Below are 22,934 nucleotides of genomic sequence, written 5' to 3'. Positions count from 1 at the left end.
GGGGCCTGAGTCGAGTGGGGGGCGTAGCCACAATGTTAGGTATCCGCCTCCAGCAGGATTGGACCGTGAAGGGGCGGGGTCTAAACGAGACAGGCGTGGCTCCATAGATTAGGGGTGGAGCTCACTCAGGGTTGCCAGAGGATTGCAAAGGCTGGGGGCGGAACTCCAGGGCTCGGGATTCGCCTCTTGCGAGGCTGGGCAGAACCAAGTTCCAGGCTCCGGGTCTGCCTATGTCCAGGTCTTGCTGGGAGGGGCGGAGCTCCCGATATCTGGCGCTCTAGGGCTCGGGCGGGGCGGTAGGGTGGCTGGCTTGTTGGGGCGGGAGCGGGGGCGGGTCCCTGCGCCTCCTGGGGCCCTTAGTAGCCACTGCACCTCAGTTCACCCTCGACTCCCGCGCTGCCAGCATGACCGACACGCTGCTACCCGCGGCCCCCCAGCCGCTGCAGAAGGAGGGTGACGACTACTTTCGAAAGGTGAGCGGCGAGTCAGCAGACCGTCTCTGTCCCCTCAATCTGCGGAGCGCGCTAAAGGAGCTTGCGGCTGGGGTCAGCTTGGACCGGAAGGAGAAAGGAGGGGACCAGTAGGGTTGGTGCGGGCCGGACGGCGGAGAAGTAGGGTCGAAAGGGGATTGCACGGGGCTTGGAGCTCCGAGCAGATGGTAGCCGGGCTGGGGCGCGCAGGTGCACCGGCGAGCCACGCACAGGTGGGAACCTGGGGAGGTGATCCGGATGGCCCTGCCAGCCTTCTCGCGCTGGTGGGGAAAGGACCAGCCCCTGGCCACGCTGGCGAGCTCGGTCGGTCCCTCTGCGCTGATACCGCAGCCCAGTTTCCACCCGAGCGCTTAGCCACGGTGCATGTGGAGGGCGAGTTTTGCTCCTTTGCCTCCCAAATGCTTTCAGCGTTCGACCCCTTCAACTTCTTGGTAAGGGAGGGTAGTGGCTGCAAGGGGATCTCGGGCGTGCCTCCCTCGTTTGTTCTCGCCCAAGAGAGCCAGAGAACCGGAGTCTCACTCTCCAACGTCGATTTATCTGTATTTGGTTGTCCGAGAGACCGAGCGGGCGAGACTGGCCTCTGCGCGCTTGGCACGTCTTGGAGCTCCTGGGCAACTTATGCGACTGCCTTTCGTTCAGTTCCTCAAAAGCGACCCCATTAGGCGCCCACAGCGGTGCTGGGATTGCCCAACAGCTGCAGCAACTGGCTTACAAAGACGCTTTAGAGGTGAGAATCACAGTGACAGACTCCTCACCTTCCTCTTGGGTCCCTAGTGAGACTAAAAATAGCCTTTGGACTTTGGCCAAGGATCACCTGGTGGGTTGAGAGATTGTTGTGGATATTTTTCTAACTGATATGATCGAAGGCGCAGCGAGTAGTCATGAATAGGGAAGTGAAACTGCTTCCCACAGAGCAATCAATTCTTAATTGTTCCAACGCCACTTCGTAAATGGGCTTGGCAGCTTCCTTCTCCCGCGGGACACTGGCAACTTGAAGAGCTTTTGCTTGCGCGTGAAGTAGTAATAGAAAAGAGGGGAATCTGGAGACAGGTGGGGACAGTGGGCGATTTTTAAAGTTCCTTTTGGCATTTAAAAACGTTTTAAAGTATATTTAAGTTGAAAGATGTCATCATGGAATTACAGGATTATAACTTCTAATTATGTGTGGCATTTGGGCCAGAGGATCACAGGCCAGAATTGCAGGAGGTTACTTGGCCTGGGAATCTCAAGATGTCCAACCTAAGGCCCTAGGGCCTGGTTGCCACCCCCACAAAATTGCTTTACCGCCTCCAGCAAGTTGCTGTCTCTTTGTGGGATATCATTTCTTACTAGATTGTTTGTCTTCTGAACAGATGGTTTGGTGGACCTGTGGCACTTCTTGGGGGGAGAAGGCAGGAAGTTAGAGAGGATGAAATATACTCTGGAGGGCATCAAGCTTTTCAGAACAAGTTCTCCTGTGGCACCCATTCAGGACTGTGAATCTCAGGGGAGGACGTGGGTGGGAAAGGGAAAAGATTGGAGTCTGAAAGTTTTTTAAAGATTTAAGTGTGTGTGTATGTGCCTAGGTGGCTAGAAGAAAGGACCAAATACCCTAGGACTGGAATAACAAGTAGTTGCAAACATCCATTTAACAAGAGCGCTAGGAACCAAACTAAGGTCCTCTGCAGGAGCAGCAAGCCAGCCTAACCACTGAGCCATTTCTTCAGTTCTTTGGGTATTTCTCAGGTGCCGTTTCTCTGATACTGGCTGAGTGCAGAGTATGCCGAACTACAATTAGCATCTGTGCAGAAGCGAAACCTTGTCACTTCATTCGTGTTGTGTCGGAGTTAAATTATGCCAATCTGTAGAGTGCTGTCTTTTCTGTCAGGGAAATACAAGGGTTGGAGCAAAATTTTCTAATCTAGGCCCTGGGCCAGTTTGATGTAAGTCATATGACAGATGAATGAACAGTGGAGGTTAGATAGGTGAAGGCAATGGAGAAGAGGCCCCGCAGACAGAGGAACAGCCTGGGCAAAGGCATATGGGTGCTTGGAGCTTTCTGAGAGTAGAGGTGTGTTTGGGAACTCAGCAGTTTCAGATTACATGTCCTAAGGAACTAGGGAACCCTGGAGATCCATGGAAACATTAAAAGCAGGGTCAGCCATGTGGGATTCGTACCAGAAAAAATCATTTTGACTGCAGTGATGGAGAAACAGTGAAACTGAGCAGGAAGAAGTTATGTGGCTTTAGACCAGTGCTTCACAACCTTCCTAATGCTGTGACCCTTTAATACAGCTCCTCTTGTTACAGTCAGCCCCCCCACACACACACACATACACCATAAAAATTGTTTTCATTGCTACTTGATTACTTGGTAATTTTGCTGCTGTTACACTTCAGTAATGTAAACAGATATCCTCTGCTCTGGAGGATATCTGAAATGCGACCCCCTAAGGTGTCTTGACCCACCTGTGGAGAATCACTGCTTTAGACCTTGTGATCCCAACATCTTTATCTTCCCTACCCTGATACAGACTGCTGATATCCAGGTGGGGACCACAGCTCAGTGGTAGGGACACTTGCCCAACACACACGTGATCCTGGGTTCCCTTCTCAGCCCTATGAAAATAAACACTGGACAGCAGGGATGCCAGTGGGGAGGCTCAGATGGTGAGTGGGACCTGGCGGTTTGCCAGCTGCGGACGGGAGACGCCACTTTGGGAGTCACCTGAGTGATAGGCATTTTCGATAGCGAGTAAAGAAGCCGGGACAGAAATATCTGTTTTAAAGGAAGGAATGGGGAGAAGGTAGAAGACAAGGAAGCTGGAAGAGTGGCGATGCAGAGGGAGCCAAGAGAAGTTGAGAAGTTAAGCCTTTTTTTCTTTTCTTTTTCTTTTTTTTGGATTTGGGTTTTTTTTTTTTTTTTTTTTTGAGACAGGGTTTCTCTGTATAGCCCTGGCTGTCCTGGAACTCACTCTGTAGACAAAGCTGGCCTCGAACTCAGAAATCCGCCTGCCTCTGCCTCCCAGAGTGCTGGGATTACAGTCAGTTGTGCGCCACCACTGCCACGCATAAGTTAAGTCTTTTTTTTAGCAGAAGTTGACAAGCCTGAGTGCTGGAGAGGTGTAGGTTATCTCTTCAAGGGAAGAGCGGAAAGTGAGTGAGCAGAGGGTAGGAAGGAAAGGCAGTGTGGCTGGGTTGCTGGAGGAGACGCTGTAGGGAGAGGAAGGAAGACAGAAGGGGTGTGTGTGTGTGTGTGTGTGTGTGTGTGTGTGTAGAGAGAGAGAGAGAGACAAGGTCTCATTGTATAGACCAGGTTGACCTCATCCATGCTAAATCCCCCTTTGTCAGCAAAGAGAACTGGCCATAGAACCTACAGCTTTCTATACGCTAGGGTCTCTGTCACTGAACTGCATCTCCGGCTCCTTGGGGGAAAAAAAGTTTTCTAAGACATGATTTCTCCATGTCAGCTAAGGCTCTAGCTGTCCTGGAACTCTCTCTGTAAACCAGGCTGGCCTCAAACTCAGAGATCTGTCTGCCTCTGCCTCCCACATGCTGATATCAAAGGCATGTGCCACCACTGACCAGCTTGAATGTTTATTTTCAAAAAGATTTTTATGGTGCTGGGGATGGATTTGGGGGCCTCTTGTATACCTCCCATATACTCTACTATTTGTCTATAACCCCCTTTCCCAAATGCTTGTTCTAGAATGGGCAAGTCTAGAGACTTGGTTTTTGTGTTTTTCTTTTTCCTTCTTTCATTGTTGTTGAGGAGAGAGAGTTTGAATTCTCTCTAGTCTCCTGTCTTTACCTACCAAGTGTTTGGTTTACAAGTATAGACTTCCATACCCTGTTAGAGTCTTCTTAAAAATCTTGTTTTTTATGTATATAGCCCTAGGGCTTGTGCCTGCTTGGTTAGTACACTATCTCGGCCTCCTGAAGCACTTTAAAAGCTTGGAGAATGAAATCAAAGGACCCAAAGCTGATTTACAGCCTCCAGGCTCTGCAGGCCCCTCCTTCTGGAGGGTGGACTGAGTTTTGCTTTCTAAGATAAACCTGGGTTAGTTGCTCACCTGACAAAACCAAACAAAACTGCAGGGAGATGTGAGTGCACGCGCCTGAGACTCAGGATGCTGAAAAGCTAGTGGACCTGCCTGGGCTCCATGAACAGTGAGTTCCAGGCCAGCTTAGACTAGTAAAACCCTGACTCAGAGGGCAAACTAACCAAAGAGGGGAGGAAGTCGGGTGTGGGGCTGTTTGAGACTCAGGAAAAGGATAAACTGGGGGAGCACTCCTGGCTGATGGGAGGGAGGTGAGGTTTGGAAGTATCGGGAGGGTGAGCCAACCGAGGGGAAGGGAATGGGCACCCCAAAACTGGATATGTAGTCAGGACCTTAGACAACAGCCCTCAGGGCAGATTCCTCCGCCCCATGTGCTTGCAGGATCCTTATCTGCTGAGGACAAATTTAGATTCTTATCGGGTCTTTGTTATCCCATCTTTCAAAATGGTATTCTGTTGTATGGAGTGGGGAAGGCTGTGCCTTTGGCTGACCCTAGCTCCGGGACGGACAGTTGGATCCTGATTCCTCCCACTCTGCTGCCTCCTGAGAAATAAAACCTAAAGCCTTCAGAGAGAGTTAGGCCAGTGCTCTACCTGTCAGTGACAGCTCCAGGCCCTGGGCCCTGCTGCTTAAGGCTGGCCTCACTTCCTGGGGTGCTGAGCCAGGCTGTGGTCCCAGGCTTTGTCTGCAAAGTTTAGGCCATGCTTGAAAAGGAGCGAGCTTTTCACTGTTGTTCAGAGTGAGCGGTGGGGAGGTGGGCTAGCTCACCGGCGCGCCCAGCTGTGTTTTGTGTGACTTGTACACTAAACGAAACCTAATTGCTCACAAGTCCCTATGCAAGTTAGTTGTGGATCCAAAGTGTGCAAAATAACAGGGAGGGGACCCTGGTAAACCAGGGGCTCTTGGGTGTTGGGCCAGACGTCGTTGTACAGTTTGAGGCCCAGAACTCCAGGCCATGACATCCTCAGGACAAACTGTCCTCTGGGTCTGGAAGGCAATTTGGAGGCATCTTTAAAAATAGAGAATTTACTGGCTATCAAAGTGCCATGTCTTTCTCTGGCTTCTCACTTCCTTCTTCCTAAATTTTATAATGCTTACATCAAAATGGATTCTATAAGATGGCGATAAATTCCTTTTCTGGCTTGTATGCTTTTATATATTTAAAATTCTTCTTCCTTAAAAAGAGAATTGAGCCTGGTTGCTACCCTGTCCTTCCCCTCCCCCCCACCCGCCCAGATATTTTTATTCTTGTTCAGAAAGGCTTCGAAGAAAAATGTGTTTAGACCTGTCGTTAACTGCAGAGCCATGCCAAGTTCTGTTACTGAGAGCAGACCCCTTCTCCGAGGCCTCCTCCCTGCTGGGCGCGGTAATGCTAAAATCCCCCAGAAAACCTGTTTCAGCTGGGGGAAAAGAAGAAAAAAGATAGAAAACCTTGCCCTAGGACTTTCAAGAGGCTCAAAGTGGGAGGCTGTGGCGGAGGCCCTGTGGGCAGGGAGCTGTGGGACAGTGAGGCTCTGTCACTTGCTATCTCCCCGCCTCTTCTTCCCCAGGGAACACTGTCCATTGTTTTTATTCAAGAGCTGTCGGAGCCGCTGATTGTTTGTTCTCTAAACCTGCTGGCTGGACAGGGCCCCAAGGTCCACTGTGTCCTGGTTTATGACTCCTGTTTACTTTCTGGGCTTCCTGGAGCCTCCAACTGGGAAGGAAGGAGGAGAAATCCTACTTTTCATCTGTGTGTGTGTGTGTGTGTGTGTGTGTGTTTTGAGACAAGATAGTACTACGTAGCTCTGACTGGCCTGGAGCTCACTATATAGACCAGGCTGGCTTTGAACTCACAGAGATCTGCTTGCCTCTGCCTACAGAGTGCTGGGATCAAAGGCATGTGCCACCATACCTGGATGGGCTCTTTTCTTTGTAAACCGGGCTCTTTTCTTTGTCCTCTGTACCCAGGATCTGATTTCATATGAGAGCCCTATGGGGAAGTCTTGTTTCATTTATTTCTGTTGATGCTGGGTTTTTGGTGTTGTAGGCAAGCATCTACCACTGATCTCCGTCTCCGTTCTCTGTTTACTTCTGATTTTGAAGCAAGGTCTCCCTAGGTTGTCCAGGCTGGCTTTACAACTCTCTGTATCACAGGTTGGCTTTGAACTTCTGATCCTCCTGCCTCAGCTTGGCTATATGGATGATAGGGGATCCACAGCTCCAACTCTATGGGCTAATGATGTTGTCCCTACCCTTGGGACAATGTCAGTTCCCAGATCAGTAGGAGAGAGGAAAATGAAGGGATGTCTACATTTGCTGATCCTGTTTCTTGCTAGCTCAGGGTTAGACAGACTACTTGCCTAGCAAAGGCAGAGCCCTGGGTCTGGTTCCCAGCACTGAAAAACAAAAGACACACAAAAGATCCAAGCCCCAGAACAAACAAGGGCCCCCCCACTCTTAATATGGTTCTAAAGGCCTGGCTGGATGCAGGCTGACCATAGCCTTCATGAGGGTCCGGGTTTGCAGAGGTGCATACCAACCGTCCAGAGGGCCTGCTCTGGCTGTGGGATCAAGGCCAGGAGGAGTCCCCTGGCAGAAGCAGGGTTTTCAGGTGACTCAGAGGAGAGTCAATGTGATGAGCTGTAATGCTGTGAATGTCCCTTGTTTCCTGGGGCAGTTTGGACAGTTGCCAAGACACCACCTGATGCTGCTGGGCATTGGCTTTCCTCTAGATCAACACTTCCTCCTGTGGCTCAGGTGCGCTGTTTCCTGACACAAAGGCTGCATTGGAAGTGGCCACAAAGGACAGAGGAAGTGCCAGGTGCATCTCAGCCAGAGGGCTGTGTGGACAGAGTGGGCAGCAGGGCTGTCTGCGAAGTGCCAGGGACAGGCCGATGGTGGTGAACCTTGTGAGTTCCGGCTCTCCCAGGGAGAGCTGGGAGTTCATGTGTCCCCTGAGGCTTTGGAAAACTCCCAGGTTTCCATTTGCTTATAAGAGCACAGAGGGACCCAAACAACCTCAGAGGTGGTTTATTTTTCTATGGTACTGTTTGCATCTTACGGTACCTCAAGTTGTCATAAAGAAGGCAATCATTTGTACAAGTTCAAGGTCATACCCCACTGCCCCCCACGCCACTGCCATACTGGCTTGATGGGTCTGTTCTTATGGTGTGACAATCTTATTGGTTGGAATAAGTTGCCATATTGTGTTTCTGGTAATTCAGTTGGACATTTTGGTGATTTATGATTGACATAAAGTTATTAATGTTGCTGTGGGTTGTGAATCTTACTGGAAGAAGCCTGCAGTTCATAAAGTCTTGATCCTTTTTTAAAAAAGAATATTTATTTATTTTATATATGTTGAGTACACTGTTGCTGTCTTCAGACATACCTAAAGAGGGCATCAGATCCCATTACAGATGGTTGTGAGCCACCATGTGGTTGCTGGAGTTTGAACTCAGGACCTCTAGAAGAGCAGTCAGTGCTCTTAACCACTGCGCCATCTCTCCAGCCCACGTCTTGATTGTTTTTTTAAAGAAATATTTATTTATTTATTTTATATATATGAGTATATTGTAGCTGTACTGATGGTTGTGTGCCATTGTGTGGTTGCTGGGAATCTGAATATCGGAACCTCTGCTCTCTCTGGTTGGCCCCGTTCACTTCAGTCTAGAGATTTATTATATCTAAGTAGACTGTACCTGTCTTCAGCCACACCTTCTGACGTACCAGAAGAGGGCATCAGATCTTGTTATGTATGGATGGTTGTGAGCCACCATGTGGTTGCTGGGATTTGAACTCAGAACCTTCAGAAGAACAGTCAGTGCTCTTAACCACTGAGCCATCTCTCCAGCCCCAAGTCTTGATTTTTATGGTGTCTGTGTCCATTCTCTTGGGAATTACTCCCATGGAAATGCTAGGAGGAAGGAAACTGGGCCTCTACCTGGTGGACCTCCCAGAAGAATAAGAGGGCTATTTGGTTTTTGTCCTTTTAAGTTTTGTAACTTTTATTTTTATTTATGTGTATGAATTGTTTAGCCTACATATATGCTTCTGCATCCCATGCATGTAGTGGCTGCAGAAGCCAGAAGAGGGTGTTGGATCCCCCGGGACTGAAATTGTAGGCTGTGTGAGCCTCCATGTTGGGTCTGGGAATCAAATCCCAGTCCTCTAGAAGGGCAACCAGTGCTCTTAACCACTGAGTAACGTCCCTAGCCCTTCAAAGGCTATAAAATCAAATGTTTTAATTATTTATTATTTATTTATTGAGGTGTTTGTTGTTGTTGGGTAGTGTTTCTTTTTCTTCTTTTTAAAGATTTGTTTTATTTATATGAGTACATGGTAGCTGTCTTTAGACACACCGGAAGAAAGCATCAGATCCTATTACAGATGGTGTGAGCCACCATGTGGTTGCTGGGATTTGAACTCAGGACCTCTAGAAGAGCAGTTCAGTGCTCTTAACCGCTGAGCCATCTCTCCAGCCCTGTTTTTGTTTCTCAAGTCAAAGTCTTGCAGTGTAGCCTAGGCTGGCCTCAGATTCAAGATATTCTGGCCTTAATCTCCCGTGTGGAGAGGTCACAGGCCTGCACGATTTGTTCATTGTTTATTTTAGGCATGGAAATCTAGACTCCTCCATGTCCAGTCTCCAGCGTGGCAAGAAGTGAAATGAGCTATGTGTGTATTGCAGGGTATGGCTTGCTATTTCCGTACTTTCTGCCCGACAGCTCTGGCAAAATCAGAAGCAAACAAGTCTTGTTTTCCAGATTGTAGTGGTTGAGTAAAGGATTGTGCAAGCAGAACGGACCTGGAGAGGCAGAGAAATATAATCTTCCTGGAGAAATACACCTGCCTCGTGTGACCCAGTCCTGGGGTCTCTGGCCTGGTGCTGCCCCAGGCTCACCCTGTCTGTCACTGTCAGCTGCTACATCTAGAGCTTGCCCTTTGCCCTGGCATTACCAGAACTTCCATATGTACAGGCTTTATCTGGAGTTCTCCCTGTCTGCCAAATTAAATGCCTCCAGTTTCCCAGTAGACATTTTACAGGTAAACAGCCTGTTGGAGTCCTCAGAAAAGATGAACACACCATGAGATAGCTCTATAAGATAGATCTGTCTGTCTGTCTGCTTCTATCTACCTATCTATCTAAGATCTACTACGTCTGGATAGACAGCCCAGCCTTGAACTGCTGATCCTCCTGCCTCACCCTCCTGAGTGCTGGGACCGCTGGTGTGTACCATCACACTTGGCAACCTGTGGTAGAGTTTTACTCAGCAATAAGGAAGGAACAAACGCTGGTAAATGCAGCATCGTGGACAAAGCTCAAGATAGGTTGTTGGGCAAAATAAAGATACATACTGATTCTATTTGTATAGTTTGAGAACACACAGAAATAAATGTAAGGTGATAAAAACTCAGTGTTAGGCCCATGAGATAACTCCGCTCTCAAAGGCTCCCAAGTCTCATGACCTGCATTTAATCACCAGAACCTACAAGATAGGAGAAGTGACTCCCAAAAGTTGGCCTCTGACCTCTATGTAAGTGCTATGACACATATGTATCCATATATACACAGATATTCAAGTGGTTATGCACGTATATGCACACATTAAAAAAAACTGTAATAAAAAATTTAAGGGTGGGGCTGGAGAGATGGCTCAGTGGTTAAGAGTACTGACTGCTCTTCCAGAGGTCCTGAGTTCAATTCCCAGCAACCACATGGTGGTTCACAACTGTCTGTAACTCCAAGATCTGACACCCTCACATAGACATCCAAGCAGGCAAAGTACTCATACATATAAAATAAAAAAATAAGTAAATCAAAAGAATAAGGGGCGGAGTGGTGGTGGCACACGCCTTTAATCCCAGCACTTGGGAGGCAGAGGCAGGCGGATTTCTGGGTTCGAGGCCAGCCTGGTCTACAGAGTGAGTTCCAGGACAGCCAGGGCTACACAGAGAAGCCCTGTCTTGAAAAACAAACAAACAAACAAACAAACAAACAAAAAGAATAAGGGGCTGGAGAGATGGCTGAGCAGTTAAGAGAACTGCCTGCTTTTCAGAGGACCCAGGTTTGATTCCCAGCCCCAACATGGTGGTTAGCAACCATCCATAAAGGGATCTGATGCCCACTTGTGGCATGCAGGTGTACATGCATCAGAGCAGTCATATACATTAAATAAATACATACATACATACATAAATACATAAATAAATAAGTAAATAAATAAATAAATAAATAAAAATTTAAAAGAAAATTTAAGAAGAAAGCCAACTGTTGATTACTTGGGATGATGGTAATTTTTTGGATTTTTGGGTGGAGTCGTGATTACACACACACTTACACACACACATATATAGTCATATATATTATATATACATACACATATATACAATATACATGTGTGTGTATATATATATATATTTATGTTATCCAGATGTATTGAACTTCTGCATTTAATATTTGTGTATTTTATAATGTGAAAATTAACCTTCAGTTAAAAAAAAAAAGCATAGCAAAGGAGATAATAAACTGGTCCCTGTAACTGAGAAGTCTGGAGCAATGGCTTTAGGTCTGGCTTGATCAAGGATCCAAATGTTCTCACTAGAGTTTCCTTCTGGTGGTGGTCCTGTGGCGGCACATGTCTTTAATCCTTGCATCTGGGAGGTTGGCAGGTCTCTGAGTTCTAGGCTGAGTTCTAGGCCTGGTCTACAGAGTGAATTTCAGGACAGCCCAGGCTCTTCTGGTCTGCTCTCTCTAGGTAGATTCCATTTCTAGGGAGACACTCTCCTAATGCATCTAAGTACCCATAACCCTTTTTGAGATTTGGGCTCAGCACCTAACACATAGTGATACTCCTATCTCTGCAGTGCTGGGCTGAGAGGTGTGTACTGCCACACCCAGCAAGGGCCTCTTGGTGATAAGCTCTGACTGAGCCCCTGGTCATTCCCCACCCCGGTGCTTTTACTTGGTTTTCCAACTTTCTGGGCATGAGTCACACGTTCTTGGGAAGGGGGTGAGAGAACAGAGCTGTATGCCTATGACCATCCCAGGCTTTGAGATGGGGAGTGTTCACCCAAACTGTGAGGTGAAGCACATGGGCCTCTCAGCCAAGAATCGCATGGTTAGGGGTGGGCTGCCTGAGCCCCTACGCTGCTCTGCTGTGGTGACGCCACCCAACTCACCTTAAAGGGGCAGGAGGGACAGGGCTGAAGTTCCCTTCTAGCCTCACTGCCGCTGGGGGCTCCAGCTGTTCACTGTCCTCTTCGCATTCCAGCTGCAGGGTCCAGGATGTTGTCCCTGGAAGCTGTGCCTGGGAAATGGCGCTAAAGCTAGCAAGGAGAGTGAGTGTTCCTTCTCTCAGAACTTGCTTTTCGTGGGTGCTAGTTGTCTGACTGTCAAGTAGGCTTATTTTTACTTTCAACTGTGTGTGTGTGTGTATATGTGTGTGTGTGTGTGTGTGTATATGTGTGTGTGTGCGCGCGTGCACACACTTGAGTGTAGGTTTGTGCTGTGAGTGTAGGTGCCAGTGGAAACCGGAAGAGGATGTTGGATGCTGTGGAACCTGAGTTACTGAGTGAAGAACAAGCACTCTTAACCATTTCTCCACCACCCCGCTTCATGTTTTAAGAGTGAGGGCTGGAGAGATGGCTCAGCAGTTAGGAGCACTGGCTCTGAGTTCAATTCCCAGCAACCACATGTTGGCTCACCACCATCTGAAATGGGACCTGGTGTCCTCTTCTGGAGTGTCTGAACACATTGACAGTGTATTCACAAATAAAAGATAAGATTTTTTTTTCTTAAATGTTTAGATCTAATCTTTTGGGGGAATCAAATATACCTGTGTAGGACACTCACTTCTTTGAAGGGCTGTTTGTTTGTTTTTTTAATTATTATTATTTTTTTTTATGTTTTAAGGAAAGTCCTATTATGTAGCTCAGGCTGGCTTTGAACATATCCTTTCCTCCACCTTTCAAGTGCTGGGATTACAGGCTTGTACCCATTGCCTGCGCTCATTGCTGGGATTATGAGCTGCCTGCACTCATGGTATATAGGACTCCGTCAATGGTGACTCTTAAAGTGGAACAACAGGTTGTTCATTTGTGCCTGAGTTCTAGGCCAAGCTGGTGTGATAGCTGGTCTGTCTGGTATATGCAGGGCCCTAGGCTCAAATCCCATCACTGCCACCAACACACCAACACACGCATGCCTGCACACGTGTACATATGCACATACCCACACATGTACATATACACATACGCATACACACATGTATACATGTACACACATGCACCTATGCATACACAAAGTAAGACCAGAGATGCAACATACTTAGTGGGACTCATCAGCACTCAAAAGGGGTTCCTGGGTGGCTTAACCCCTTGGGATTCCATTGCTTCTTTTGGGGGTCTTGCCTATATTTATGTCTCTGGGAACTTTGCAAGCTGATGAGTGTTTGGTTTTTTTCTTTTGTCAGTTCCAGCATCGTCCAGCATTCCTACCTGTCAGTAAGAAGTAATGTGGTTTTGAGTCCAGTGACTCAGCCAGTACAATCCCCTGCATTCCTGCGCCTTATCTAGAAACTGGACCCTCCACTTGTTGGCTGCTTAGAGCAGAGATTTCCAGAAGTTGGGTGAGGTATAGGAACAGAAAAAAAAAAGTTCCTTTAAGCTGGAATGGATGCTTATCTGAGCTTCAAGAAGGACTCCATTATTAAAGTGTCTGTAAAGTGAAATATCATTGGTGGGTTGTAGCATTCTGAGGCATGGTGGACCAGCCCTCCTTAAGGATTTCCAGCCCTTTACTATCACACCACCTCAACAGTAAAAGCACTTTTCATGGCTGGAGGAACGGTTAGGAGCCCTTGCTGCTCTTGCAACAGACTCAGGTTCGGTTCCGGGCACTCACAAGGCAGCTCACATCTATCTACATGTAACTCCAGTTTTAGGGGAGCTGACGACCCTCTCTTCGTCCTTTACAGGCATTGCACACGTGTGCACATATACAAATGTAGGTAAGCACTTGCACTCGTGAAGTACAAGGAAGTAGAATCTGAAGAAACACATCCTGTGCTCCTTGAAAGGGTCCCGTGTTGGGTCTGGCCCACAAGTTCTGATGATCCTCCCCTCTCCTTCAGAGTGTTGTTTGGATTGCAGGCACACACACACAAGACTTCATGCACGTTAGGCTAGGAAAGCATAATTAAGATCTGTCCCAGATCCCCGTTTTTTAATATTTAAAAATAACGTGTGTATGTGTGTCTGTGTGTAAGCACAGTGCCCACAGAGGTCAGAGGGGCGGGATCCCCTGGAGCAGCTGTGAGCTGTCTGGTGTGGGTCCTTATCCTCTTCAGGAGCAATACAAGATTTTAATTGTTGAGCCATCTGCCTAGCGCCCCCCCACACCCCCGTTTTTTTGGCACAGTCTCTATCTAGTGAAGATTGGCTTCAAACTCACTATGTAGTCCAAGCTGGCTTTGAACGCCCAGTCCTCTTGTCTCAGACTCTTAAGTGCTGGAAACAGCTTCCTCATTTTAAGTTTAAAAATCAGGGATTAACAGTCTATGTTTGATACTTGCTTTAGGATCCTTTCCAACTCAAGATTCTGAATGTCTGTTCAATCTAGAAGGCAGCCAGTGCTACCGCCAATGCAAATGTGATCAGAGCAATTTGATTTTTTATTTTTATTTATTTATTTATTTATTTATTTTATTTTTTGGTTTTTTTGGATTTGGTTTTTTTGAGACAGGGTTTCTCTATATAGCCCTGGCTGTCCTGGAGCTCACTCTGTAGACCAGGCTGGCCTCAAACTCAGAAATCTGCCTGCCTCTGCCTCCCAGAGTGTTAGGATTACAGGCGTGCGCCACCACCGCCCGGCTAATTTGATTTTTGTAGACCAGGCTGGCCTCAAACTCAGAAATCTGCCTGCCTCTGCCTCCCATAGTGCTAGGATTACAGGCGTGTGCCGCCACCGCCCGGCTAATTTGATTTTTTAATTTACTTATTCTTAATGTATGTGCTTTGGTGTTTTGCCTGCACATATGTCTGTGTGAGGTCGTTGAAGTTGTGAGCTGCCCTGTTAGTGATGGGAACTGAACCAGAGTCAGTGTTCTCTACTGCTGAGCCATCTCTTCAGTCCCTGGCCTCAGAAATTTGAATATAGAGGAAAATATTATTATGGGACTGAGAACTAGGAGGGGTGGGAGGGTGGAATCCTTGCTGGAGGGATGCTGGTTCCTTCCTGGGAAGAAGGAATGAGAAAATCCTGAGGAGGGATGGTAACTCATGCCTTTCTAGTCCATAGGCCACAGTCTGGGGCCCCTGAGCAGGCTGGGCTGTAGATGACCTACCTCTCCTCCCAGGGGTCCAGGCCAAGGGTGCCAGAGTGCTGTGGGTGTGGGTGGGGACCAGAGTGGGTGGGAAGGAGTTGATTGAGGTTTCTAGTGTAAGGTTCCTGAGTTGTCTGATCCGAGCTCTCTGCCTGTGGCGGCACTCCCAGGGAGTAGCCACTGGCCCTGAAGATAAGCCTCGCCAAGGAATTCATTCAGACCCCACCTATCTGAGCTAGGGAGAGCACCTTTATGTTTAAAGGAAATTGTTTGCTGATCTGAGACTTGGTACATGATAAGGAGGGGCTAGGGATGTACCCCAGTGCTAGAGCCCTTACCTAGTGCGTTCAGTCGCCAGCACTACAAAAAGAAAAAGGGAAAAAGTACCTCAGGAAATACTAGGCAGAGAACACTAGCAGATACTGATAAAGACATCTAAGAGATCAGCATATGAAAAAAAAAATGCTTGCTCATCCTGGTTTCTAGTTTTCAAAGAAGTAAATTAGTATTTTGGGGGCAAGCTGGGTGGTGGTGGCTAATCCCAGTACTCTGGGAGGCAGAGGCAGGCGGATTTCTGAGTTCTAGGCCAGCCTGGTCTACAGAGTGAGTTCCAGGACAGCTAGGGCTATACAGAGAAACCCTGTCTCGAAAAAAAAACCAAATCCAAAAAACAAAAAAAATAAAAATAAAAAATAAAAGTACTTTGGGGGCAGATCAGAGGCTCAGCAAATAAAGGTGATTGTTGCCAAGGTTGACAACCTGAGATTGATTCCCAGGGTCCACGCAAAAGAGAGACTTGACTCCCACAAGTCCTCCTCTGAGCTTTACATACATGCCATGACAAGTGTGACCCCCCACACACACACATACTAATAATAATAAATTATTTTTGGAAGCTTGTTATGACAATGTACATCCATAATCTCCTTTTCTCTCTCACTGTATCTCTCTCTCCTTCCTCCCCCTCTCTCTTTCTCTCTCTCTCTTTGTGTCTGTCTGTCTGTCTCTCTTTCCTTTTCCTTTTTCCTTCAGTTTTTGAGGCAGGGTTTCTCTGTGTAGCCCTGGCTGTTCTAGAACTCTCTCTGTCGAACAGGCTGGCCTGGAATTCAGAGAGCCTCCTGCTTCGGTTTCCTGAGTGCTCAGGAAGCTGAGGCAGGAGAATTGATGTAAATTGGAAACTGACTTGGGCTGCAGAGAAAGTCACTGTCCTAAAACCGAAAACACATAGTAAAAGAAAACAAAACAAAACTTTTGAACCCAACAAATGAGATGACCCATTTTGAAAATGGACAAAGGCCGAGTGGTGGTGGCGCATGCCTGTAATCCCAGCACTCTGGGAGGCAGGGGCAAATGAATTTCTGAGTTCGAGGCCAGCCTGGTCTACAGAGTGAGTTCCAGGACAGCCAGGGCTACACAGAGAAACCTGTCTTGAAAAACCAAATCCAAAAAAAAAAAAAAAAAAAAAAAAAAAAAAGAAAGAAAAAGAAAAGAAAATGGACAAAGGTTTTGAGTCAATAATTTCCCAAAAATGATATACAAATGGCTACGAGCCCATGAAAAAGCCTCAGCATTTCCTGGGCTTGATTTCCATACCCGAGGAGATGACATGGGGCAAGAAGTCTTCCTGCCTCAGGGCTTAAGGGCTCTAGCAGTAGTCTCCACAGCGACCAGAGTGGTTTTATTTCACTTTCTGTAGGAGAGCTGGGCAGTACTGGGATGAAACCCAAGGCCTTGTGCGTGCCCGGCCAGCCCTGTGTGTTGAGTCAGATCCCTAACGCAAGCCAATGAAAGAGTTGACTCATGGCGACATGCCACATATACCAGAATGGTATGCTGCCTATTTGATGTCAGGGCGACACAAACCTAGATGTATCTGGGAAGAGAAAATGCCACCATAATAAGATGTAGGCAAGGCTGTGTGGATGGTGTCCTGGATTAGTGATGGACGTAGGAGCAGTCTGGCTTCTGCTCCAGTTCCCGCCGTGACTGAGGGGTGATGGTGGATGGTTACCAGGGAGTTGTGAGAGGAAAGAAACCATTTTCTTCCCAAGCTGGCTTTTGGGCATGGTATTTTGTCACAGCAATAGAAACCTAAGTCAGGTGGCTGTCATAAAAAAAAAAAAAAAGGTAGGTCTGGTGCTGCAGTTCAGTAAGGGAGTACTTGGTCTACCAATGAGGAGCTGGGGGTGTGGCTCAGTTACAGAATACTAGCTAATGGGAATATAAAATAATATAATGACTTTGACAAATGGTTGAACACAGAATCCATATATATATATATATACCCTGCAATGTTTATTCAGAGAAACAGCTTGTATAGAAAACAAGACTTTAGGTTTGGTTTTGTTTTGAGGCAGGGTTTCTCAGTGTAGCCCTGACTGTCCTGGAATTCTCTCTGTAGATCAGGCTGGCCTCAAATTCAGAGGTTTATTTGTCTCTGCCTCTTGAGTACTCGGATGAAAGGTGTGCATCACTGCCCAGAAGGTTTTAGTTGTGCTTAACCATACACATGCACATACACACACACACACACACACACACACACACACACACCACACCACACCACCCACCCACTCTTCCCTTTCCTTGTCCTGAGCCATACCTATTATGTGAACCATAGGGAGAGAGAAACAGCTTATCTACAGTCTAGCCTGCTCAGGGGCCCCCTAATCAGTGGCCTTTGGACTAAAGGGCTAGAAATGAAAATGAGTTACTTTCTTTCCTCAAGGCTTTTTTTTTTTTTTTTTGAAATTCTTTCTCTCCTCCTCCTTTTTAAGCTTTTTTTTTTTTTAAACTTTTTTTTTTGGGGGGGGGACGTGTGTGTGTGTGTGTGTGTGTGTGTGTGTGTGTGTGTGTGTGGCTCACAGGGTCTCATGCACCCCAGGCTGGTCTTGAACTTGTTATATTGCTGAGACTGGCCTTGAATTCCTGATTCCCCTGTTCTCATGTTCCACGTACTGGTATTTTAGGAAATGAGCCACCATACTGCACCTTTAGCCATATTTGTGACAAAAAAAAAAAAAAAAAAAACAAACAAACAAACCCGAGAACACTTCAAATGTCCAGCAACTGGTAAATGGTTAAACAGAACAAATGCTGTATGCTTACCTAACGATGAAAGAGTGAATTGGGTGCAGGCAGGCTGTGATCTGAACTTTGGAAACAATATGCTAGCCAGGTGTGGGGCACTGGGCCATAAGCCCAGAATGTAGGAAGCTAGGGGGAAGCCCAAATTAAGGCCAGCCTGGGCTATGCAATGTGGGCCCTCATGCTGAGGCCCTGCCAGGTGCGGCTGCGCAAGGGTTCTGGCAGAGGGGGAAGGCAAGGAGTTGCTTCCGCCATCTCTGCACCACTGCTGCTACGGTCTTGGTTACCTGAGCTGCTCCGAGCCCAGTCAGGTCTGGGGCTGCCGAAGACCACCAGCCAGGGAGGATTGCGCGCGGAGCGGCTGGTGGTGTTTCGGGAGAGAAGACCTCTTCCCAAGTGTTACAGCTCTTGTGAGCTTTAAAAACTCCCAGACGAGGAAGTGATCCTCCAACACCCTTTTTTATTCCCCTATAGGATTCAGGATAGGGTTTATACACAATTTGGGGGTGCTCCGGGATTTGGCAGTAGGTACTTCTCATTGGCTTGGATTGAGAGCTTGGGGAAACCTTATTTACATTTGGGGGAAGCTTGGTGCTGCAACTACATGACTGACAGCCACGCGTCTCCCCTTTGGGAAGGTTGTGGGGGCAACTGCGGCAGAGCCTGGGGTCCAGGGGGCGGTGACTGAACTCCTCCCCTCCCTTGCAGGTGGAAGCTCCGCCCACAAGGTCATAGGTGGACGCTCCGCCCACCGTGTCCCCCGGGGTTCAAAGTCGTTGCTCTAGCTGAAACCAGGCTACCTGTGCACCGTTCACCATCCCCAGCAATGCCATGATACCCTTTCAAACAGTGAAACACAATAATAATGGGGGGCGGGTATAGGGGAAGAGAAAGCTAAAGTGCTTAGGGGACTGGCGCTCAGTCCCCAGCGGCTTGCTTGTGAACTTCGATGAGGTAGCGATGGTGGAGCCCAGGCCTCTCTGAGCAGCTGCTTTCGCCTCCCTGGCCAGCTCCAGGCCAGTGAGAGACTTTATCAACACAAAGATGGATGGCACCTGAGGAATGGCACATGGGGTTGTCCACTGCCACACTCATGCGCTCACGTTCGTACGTGTGAGAGCGCGCGCGCGCGCGCGCACACACACACACACACACACACACACACACACACGAATGCATGTACGCACACACGCTCCCATGTGCTCACACACAGAGAAGAAAGCGATGCACTGTGTGAAAGAAGACAGACAGAAGGCCACATATTAAATGTTCTGTTTATGCGAAGTATCCAAAATGAGCAAAATCTGTACAGCCCCAAAAACAAAAACAAAACAAAACAAAAGCCCTAAAATCAGCTAGCAGAACTGAGGGATAAGGAGTGGATGCTCAGTTTCTTTTTGAGATGCAAAAATGCTTGAAAATCTGAAGGACGTGATGGCCATGTATCACGGTGAAGATGTTAAAGAGCACTGACTTGGGTCCTCTTTCCCTCAGTTGAGATAGACCCAGGGCCTTGAACAGAGTGAGCCCCGCACGCACGGCGTCTGAGGGCTGTCTCCAGGTCCCGGGTGCTTGAAACCGTTGGGTGGGTGGCATTTTTGTTTTGTTTTGCAGACAGGTTTTTGCTATGACACCCGCTTCTGGAACTCATGACTCTCCTGCCTCAGCTGTGCTGAAGTTACAGGTGTGTCCAGCCAGAACTGGTCAGAAGGTTAAGGGCAGAGTTCTAAAACAGTTACATTGTGAGCTGTTCCTTTCTATAACTTGATGCTATCAGTTAAGGAAATATTTACACAAGTGTAACTATGTACAGTGACTGGGGTTTTTTGTTTTGTTTTGGTTTTGTTTTTTGTTTTTTGTTTTGTGTGTGGTAAGAACAACTAAAATCTCATTTCTCAGGAGTCTCAGATACTGTGTAATCTTTTCTATCTTTGCTATACCTTAGCATCCTTAGACTAATTTTTTTTTATATATATATATTTTATTTTTTTAGCCTTTCAAGACAGGGTCTCACTATGTAGTGGTGACTGGAACTCACTATGTAGACTAGGTTAGCCTCAAACTCAGAGATCCACTAGCCTCTGCCTCCTGAGTGCTGGGATTAAAGGTGTGCACCACAGTGTCCAGCACATTCTTAGACTCTTTTTTTTTTTTCCCCAAACAGGGTTTCTCTGTATAGCCCTGGTTGTCCTAGAACTCACTCTGTAGACCAGGCAGGCTGGCCTCGAACTCAGAAATCTGCCTGCCTCTGCCTCCCAAGTGCTGGCCTTAAAGGCGTGCGCCACCACCACCCGGCCTAAGGAGAATTTTTATTTACTTATTTTTATTATCTTTAAGTCTGTGTATGGGTGTGGGCATATGTGCACATGAGTACAGGTTTCCAAAGAGGTCAGTAGAGGGCGTTGGATCCCCCTGGGGCTGGAGTTAAGATGTGGTGGTGCTGGGGTGCTGGGAATTGAACTCAGGTCCCCTGTGATAGCAGTACATGCTTTTCACCACCATCTCGGAGCCCCCTCGGGAAATTCTTGAGAGCACAGTGAGAAAATACAGCAAATACAGGAAGCCACTCGTACCCCAGTACTGGAGAGGGTTACATGGTGGGCCTCGGGCTGCTCTTAGTGTGGCTGCGGGCAGGGCTGGCCCTGGTTGGTCACTGGGAGCCCAGTGTTACCCCCATCTCCTGACTGATAAGGTTGGTGCACTGTGCTCGGACAGAGAGCGCAGACAGTGCTTTCTCCCCTCCTGGATTCTGGAGATGTGGCTTCCGCTGGGCTTGGGGACCTTTGCAAGGAACACTCAGGGCTGGTTTGAGCAGAGACGCTGCATGCACGTTGGTGCATTTTTAATACTGGGGAAGAAGATCGCGAGTGCCACTATCATGGTGGGAGAAAACAGACGGGGATACAAGACACCAGCTCACAGTGTCTGTTTCGGGGCTGTGCTACTATGATTTTTTGTTGTTGTTTTGTAGTGGGTAATAATTAATAAAGAATACACTCCGCCAAGCCTCTGCACCAAATCCTGGAGTGTCCCGCTCAGGGCCACTCTCTCTCTCAGCTAACTCTCACAGAATCCCAGCCGTGTTTCCTCTCTGCCATAGACTCTGTAAACGGTGGGAGTACCACGCTTCTGCCCAACACCCACTCCTTCCAAGTATCCGGTAAACTCTTAAACTTGAATAGTTAACCAAATATATGTATGTATAAGAAACTCCCAATTTCATAAAGCCAATTTACAATGGTAAAGTCTTATCCCGATATATATATATATATATATATATATATATATATATTTTTTTTTTTTTTTTGAGACAGGGTTTTTCTGTATAGCCCTGGCTATCCTGGAACTTACTCTATAGACCAGGCTGGCCTCAAACTCAGAAATCCGCCTGCCTCTGCCTCCCAGAGTGCTGGGATTACAGGTGTGCGCCACCACCGCCCGGCTAAGTGCGGGGATTAGTTCTAACCTCTCCAAAACACCAGAAATTCATCTGAAGCCATCTGGATATCCGTGCCTCCTCCTCTGCTCCACTCATCTGGTCCCCTGAGTCTGTCCAATCTCTCTCTCTCTCTCTCTCTCTCTCTCTCTCTCTCTCTCTCTCTCTCTCTCTTTCTCTCTTATTTTATTTTATTTTTTATTTTTTATTTTGGTTTTTTGGATTTGGTTTTTTTGAGACAGGATTTCTCTGTGTATCCCTGACTGTCCAGGAACACACTCTGTAGACCAGGCTGGCCTCAAACTCAGAAATCCACCTGCCTCTACCTCTCAGAGTGCTGGGATTACAGGCGTGTACCACTACCGCCCAGTTTTTATGGTTTTATAAAATGAGTTTTCTTACTTTATTTTCTACATTTAAAGACAAACCTTTCCAAGAATACAAATACTACATTTCTCCCTTCCCTTCCCTTCCCTTCCTTTCCTCCCTTCCCAGTCTCCTTCAAATTCATGACTGCTTTTCCACTAATTGCTATTGCATGCATATTTGTATGTGAGAGTGTGTGTGATGCACATACAGACACACACACATATTCCAGAATATAGCCCCTTCAGTTCGTGTAGTGTTACTGGTATGTATGTTTTCAGGACTGAACCTTTGCTGCTCTAAACACCAGTCGGTGCACTCTTCCTGGGGAGACCCACTGGGGCTGGGGCTCTCCTCAGTTGAGCGTAGTTCTTTGTGTACGGTTGAGGCTACTCACTCTGTTACCGTCCACTTCGGTGTGCCCATTGGGGTCCTCCTCGATTTCACAGAATGTCATCCTTTTGGGTGTAACTGATCTCTGAACGGGTGTCTCTTCTTTTCCACTCAGGGTTGTAATCCCCTTGCACAAACTGGCCGGAGCAAGCTGCAGAACCAAAGGGCTGCCTTGAACCAGCAGATCCTGAAGGCTGTGCGCATGCGGACAGGAGCTGAGAACCTTCTGAAGTGGGTACCTCTGTTTTGGCTGCCTCGGCCAGGAGCTCTGGCTCTCCTGAGGGACTGTTTGCTGGACAGACAGAGCCCAGACCCTTAGCTCGGGTCTTGCTTTTCAGCTTTGAGATTTCCTTCTCTTCTGGGGTTTTCTGGACAGATCCTTTTTCTTACCCAGAGCTTGGTCATGTTAAAGACAAAGATGTTTTATCCACCCTGTGTCTGTGGAGAATTGTGACAGACAGTGGAATCACAGCTATGTGTGTGTTTAGTTTAATTTCATGTGTATGAGTGTTTGCCTACATGTATGGGTACCTGGTGCCCATGGAGGCCAGAAGAGGGCATTATAGATCCCCTGGAACTGAAATTGCAGATGGCTGTGAGCTGCCGTGCCAGTTCTGGGAACGGAACTTAGGTCCTCTGCAAGGGCAGCCAGTGCTCTTACCTGCTGAGCATCTGTCTCTCCAGCCCTCAGTTGTAGCCACGTTGTTTACCGGTCCAGTTACTGTCTTAGCATTTGCTTCTGGGCACAACTCCTTTTTCTACTGCCCAGAGTTACACCTGGTAGGGCCAGTGCTTGGTGAATGTGTGTTGATGGATA

At 47.6% G+C, this 22,934-nt stretch overlaps 1 protein-coding gene across 1 annotated transcript in view; it reads left to right on the top strand.

The window, feature by feature from the left end:
• The first annotated feature begins 352 nt into the window (after positions 1 to 352).
• Rhpn2 (rhophilin Rho GTPase binding protein 2) overlaps positions 353 to 22,934 on the top strand; it is a 60,574-nt gene continuing 37,992 nt past the window's right edge. The window contains exons 1-2 of the mRNA XM_052165487.1: positions 353 to 473; positions 22,233 to 22,348. Coding sequence (XP_052021447.1) covers positions 405 to 473; positions 22,233 to 22,348 — 185 coding nt within the window. The 5' untranslated portion in view covers positions 353 to 404. The remainder of the gene's footprint in view (positions 474 to 22,232; positions 22,349 to 22,934) is intronic.

This window comes from Apodemus sylvaticus, chromosome 1 (genome assembly GCF_947179515.1).
Source record: "Apodemus sylvaticus chromosome 1, mApoSyl1.1, whole genome shotgun sequence".
Taxonomy (NCBI): domain Eukaryota; kingdom Metazoa; phylum Chordata; class Mammalia; order Rodentia; family Muridae; genus Apodemus; species Apodemus sylvaticus.
The sequence above is the reverse complement of the archived record's forward strand: the minus strand, read 5'-3'. Positions and strand labels throughout refer to the sequence as shown.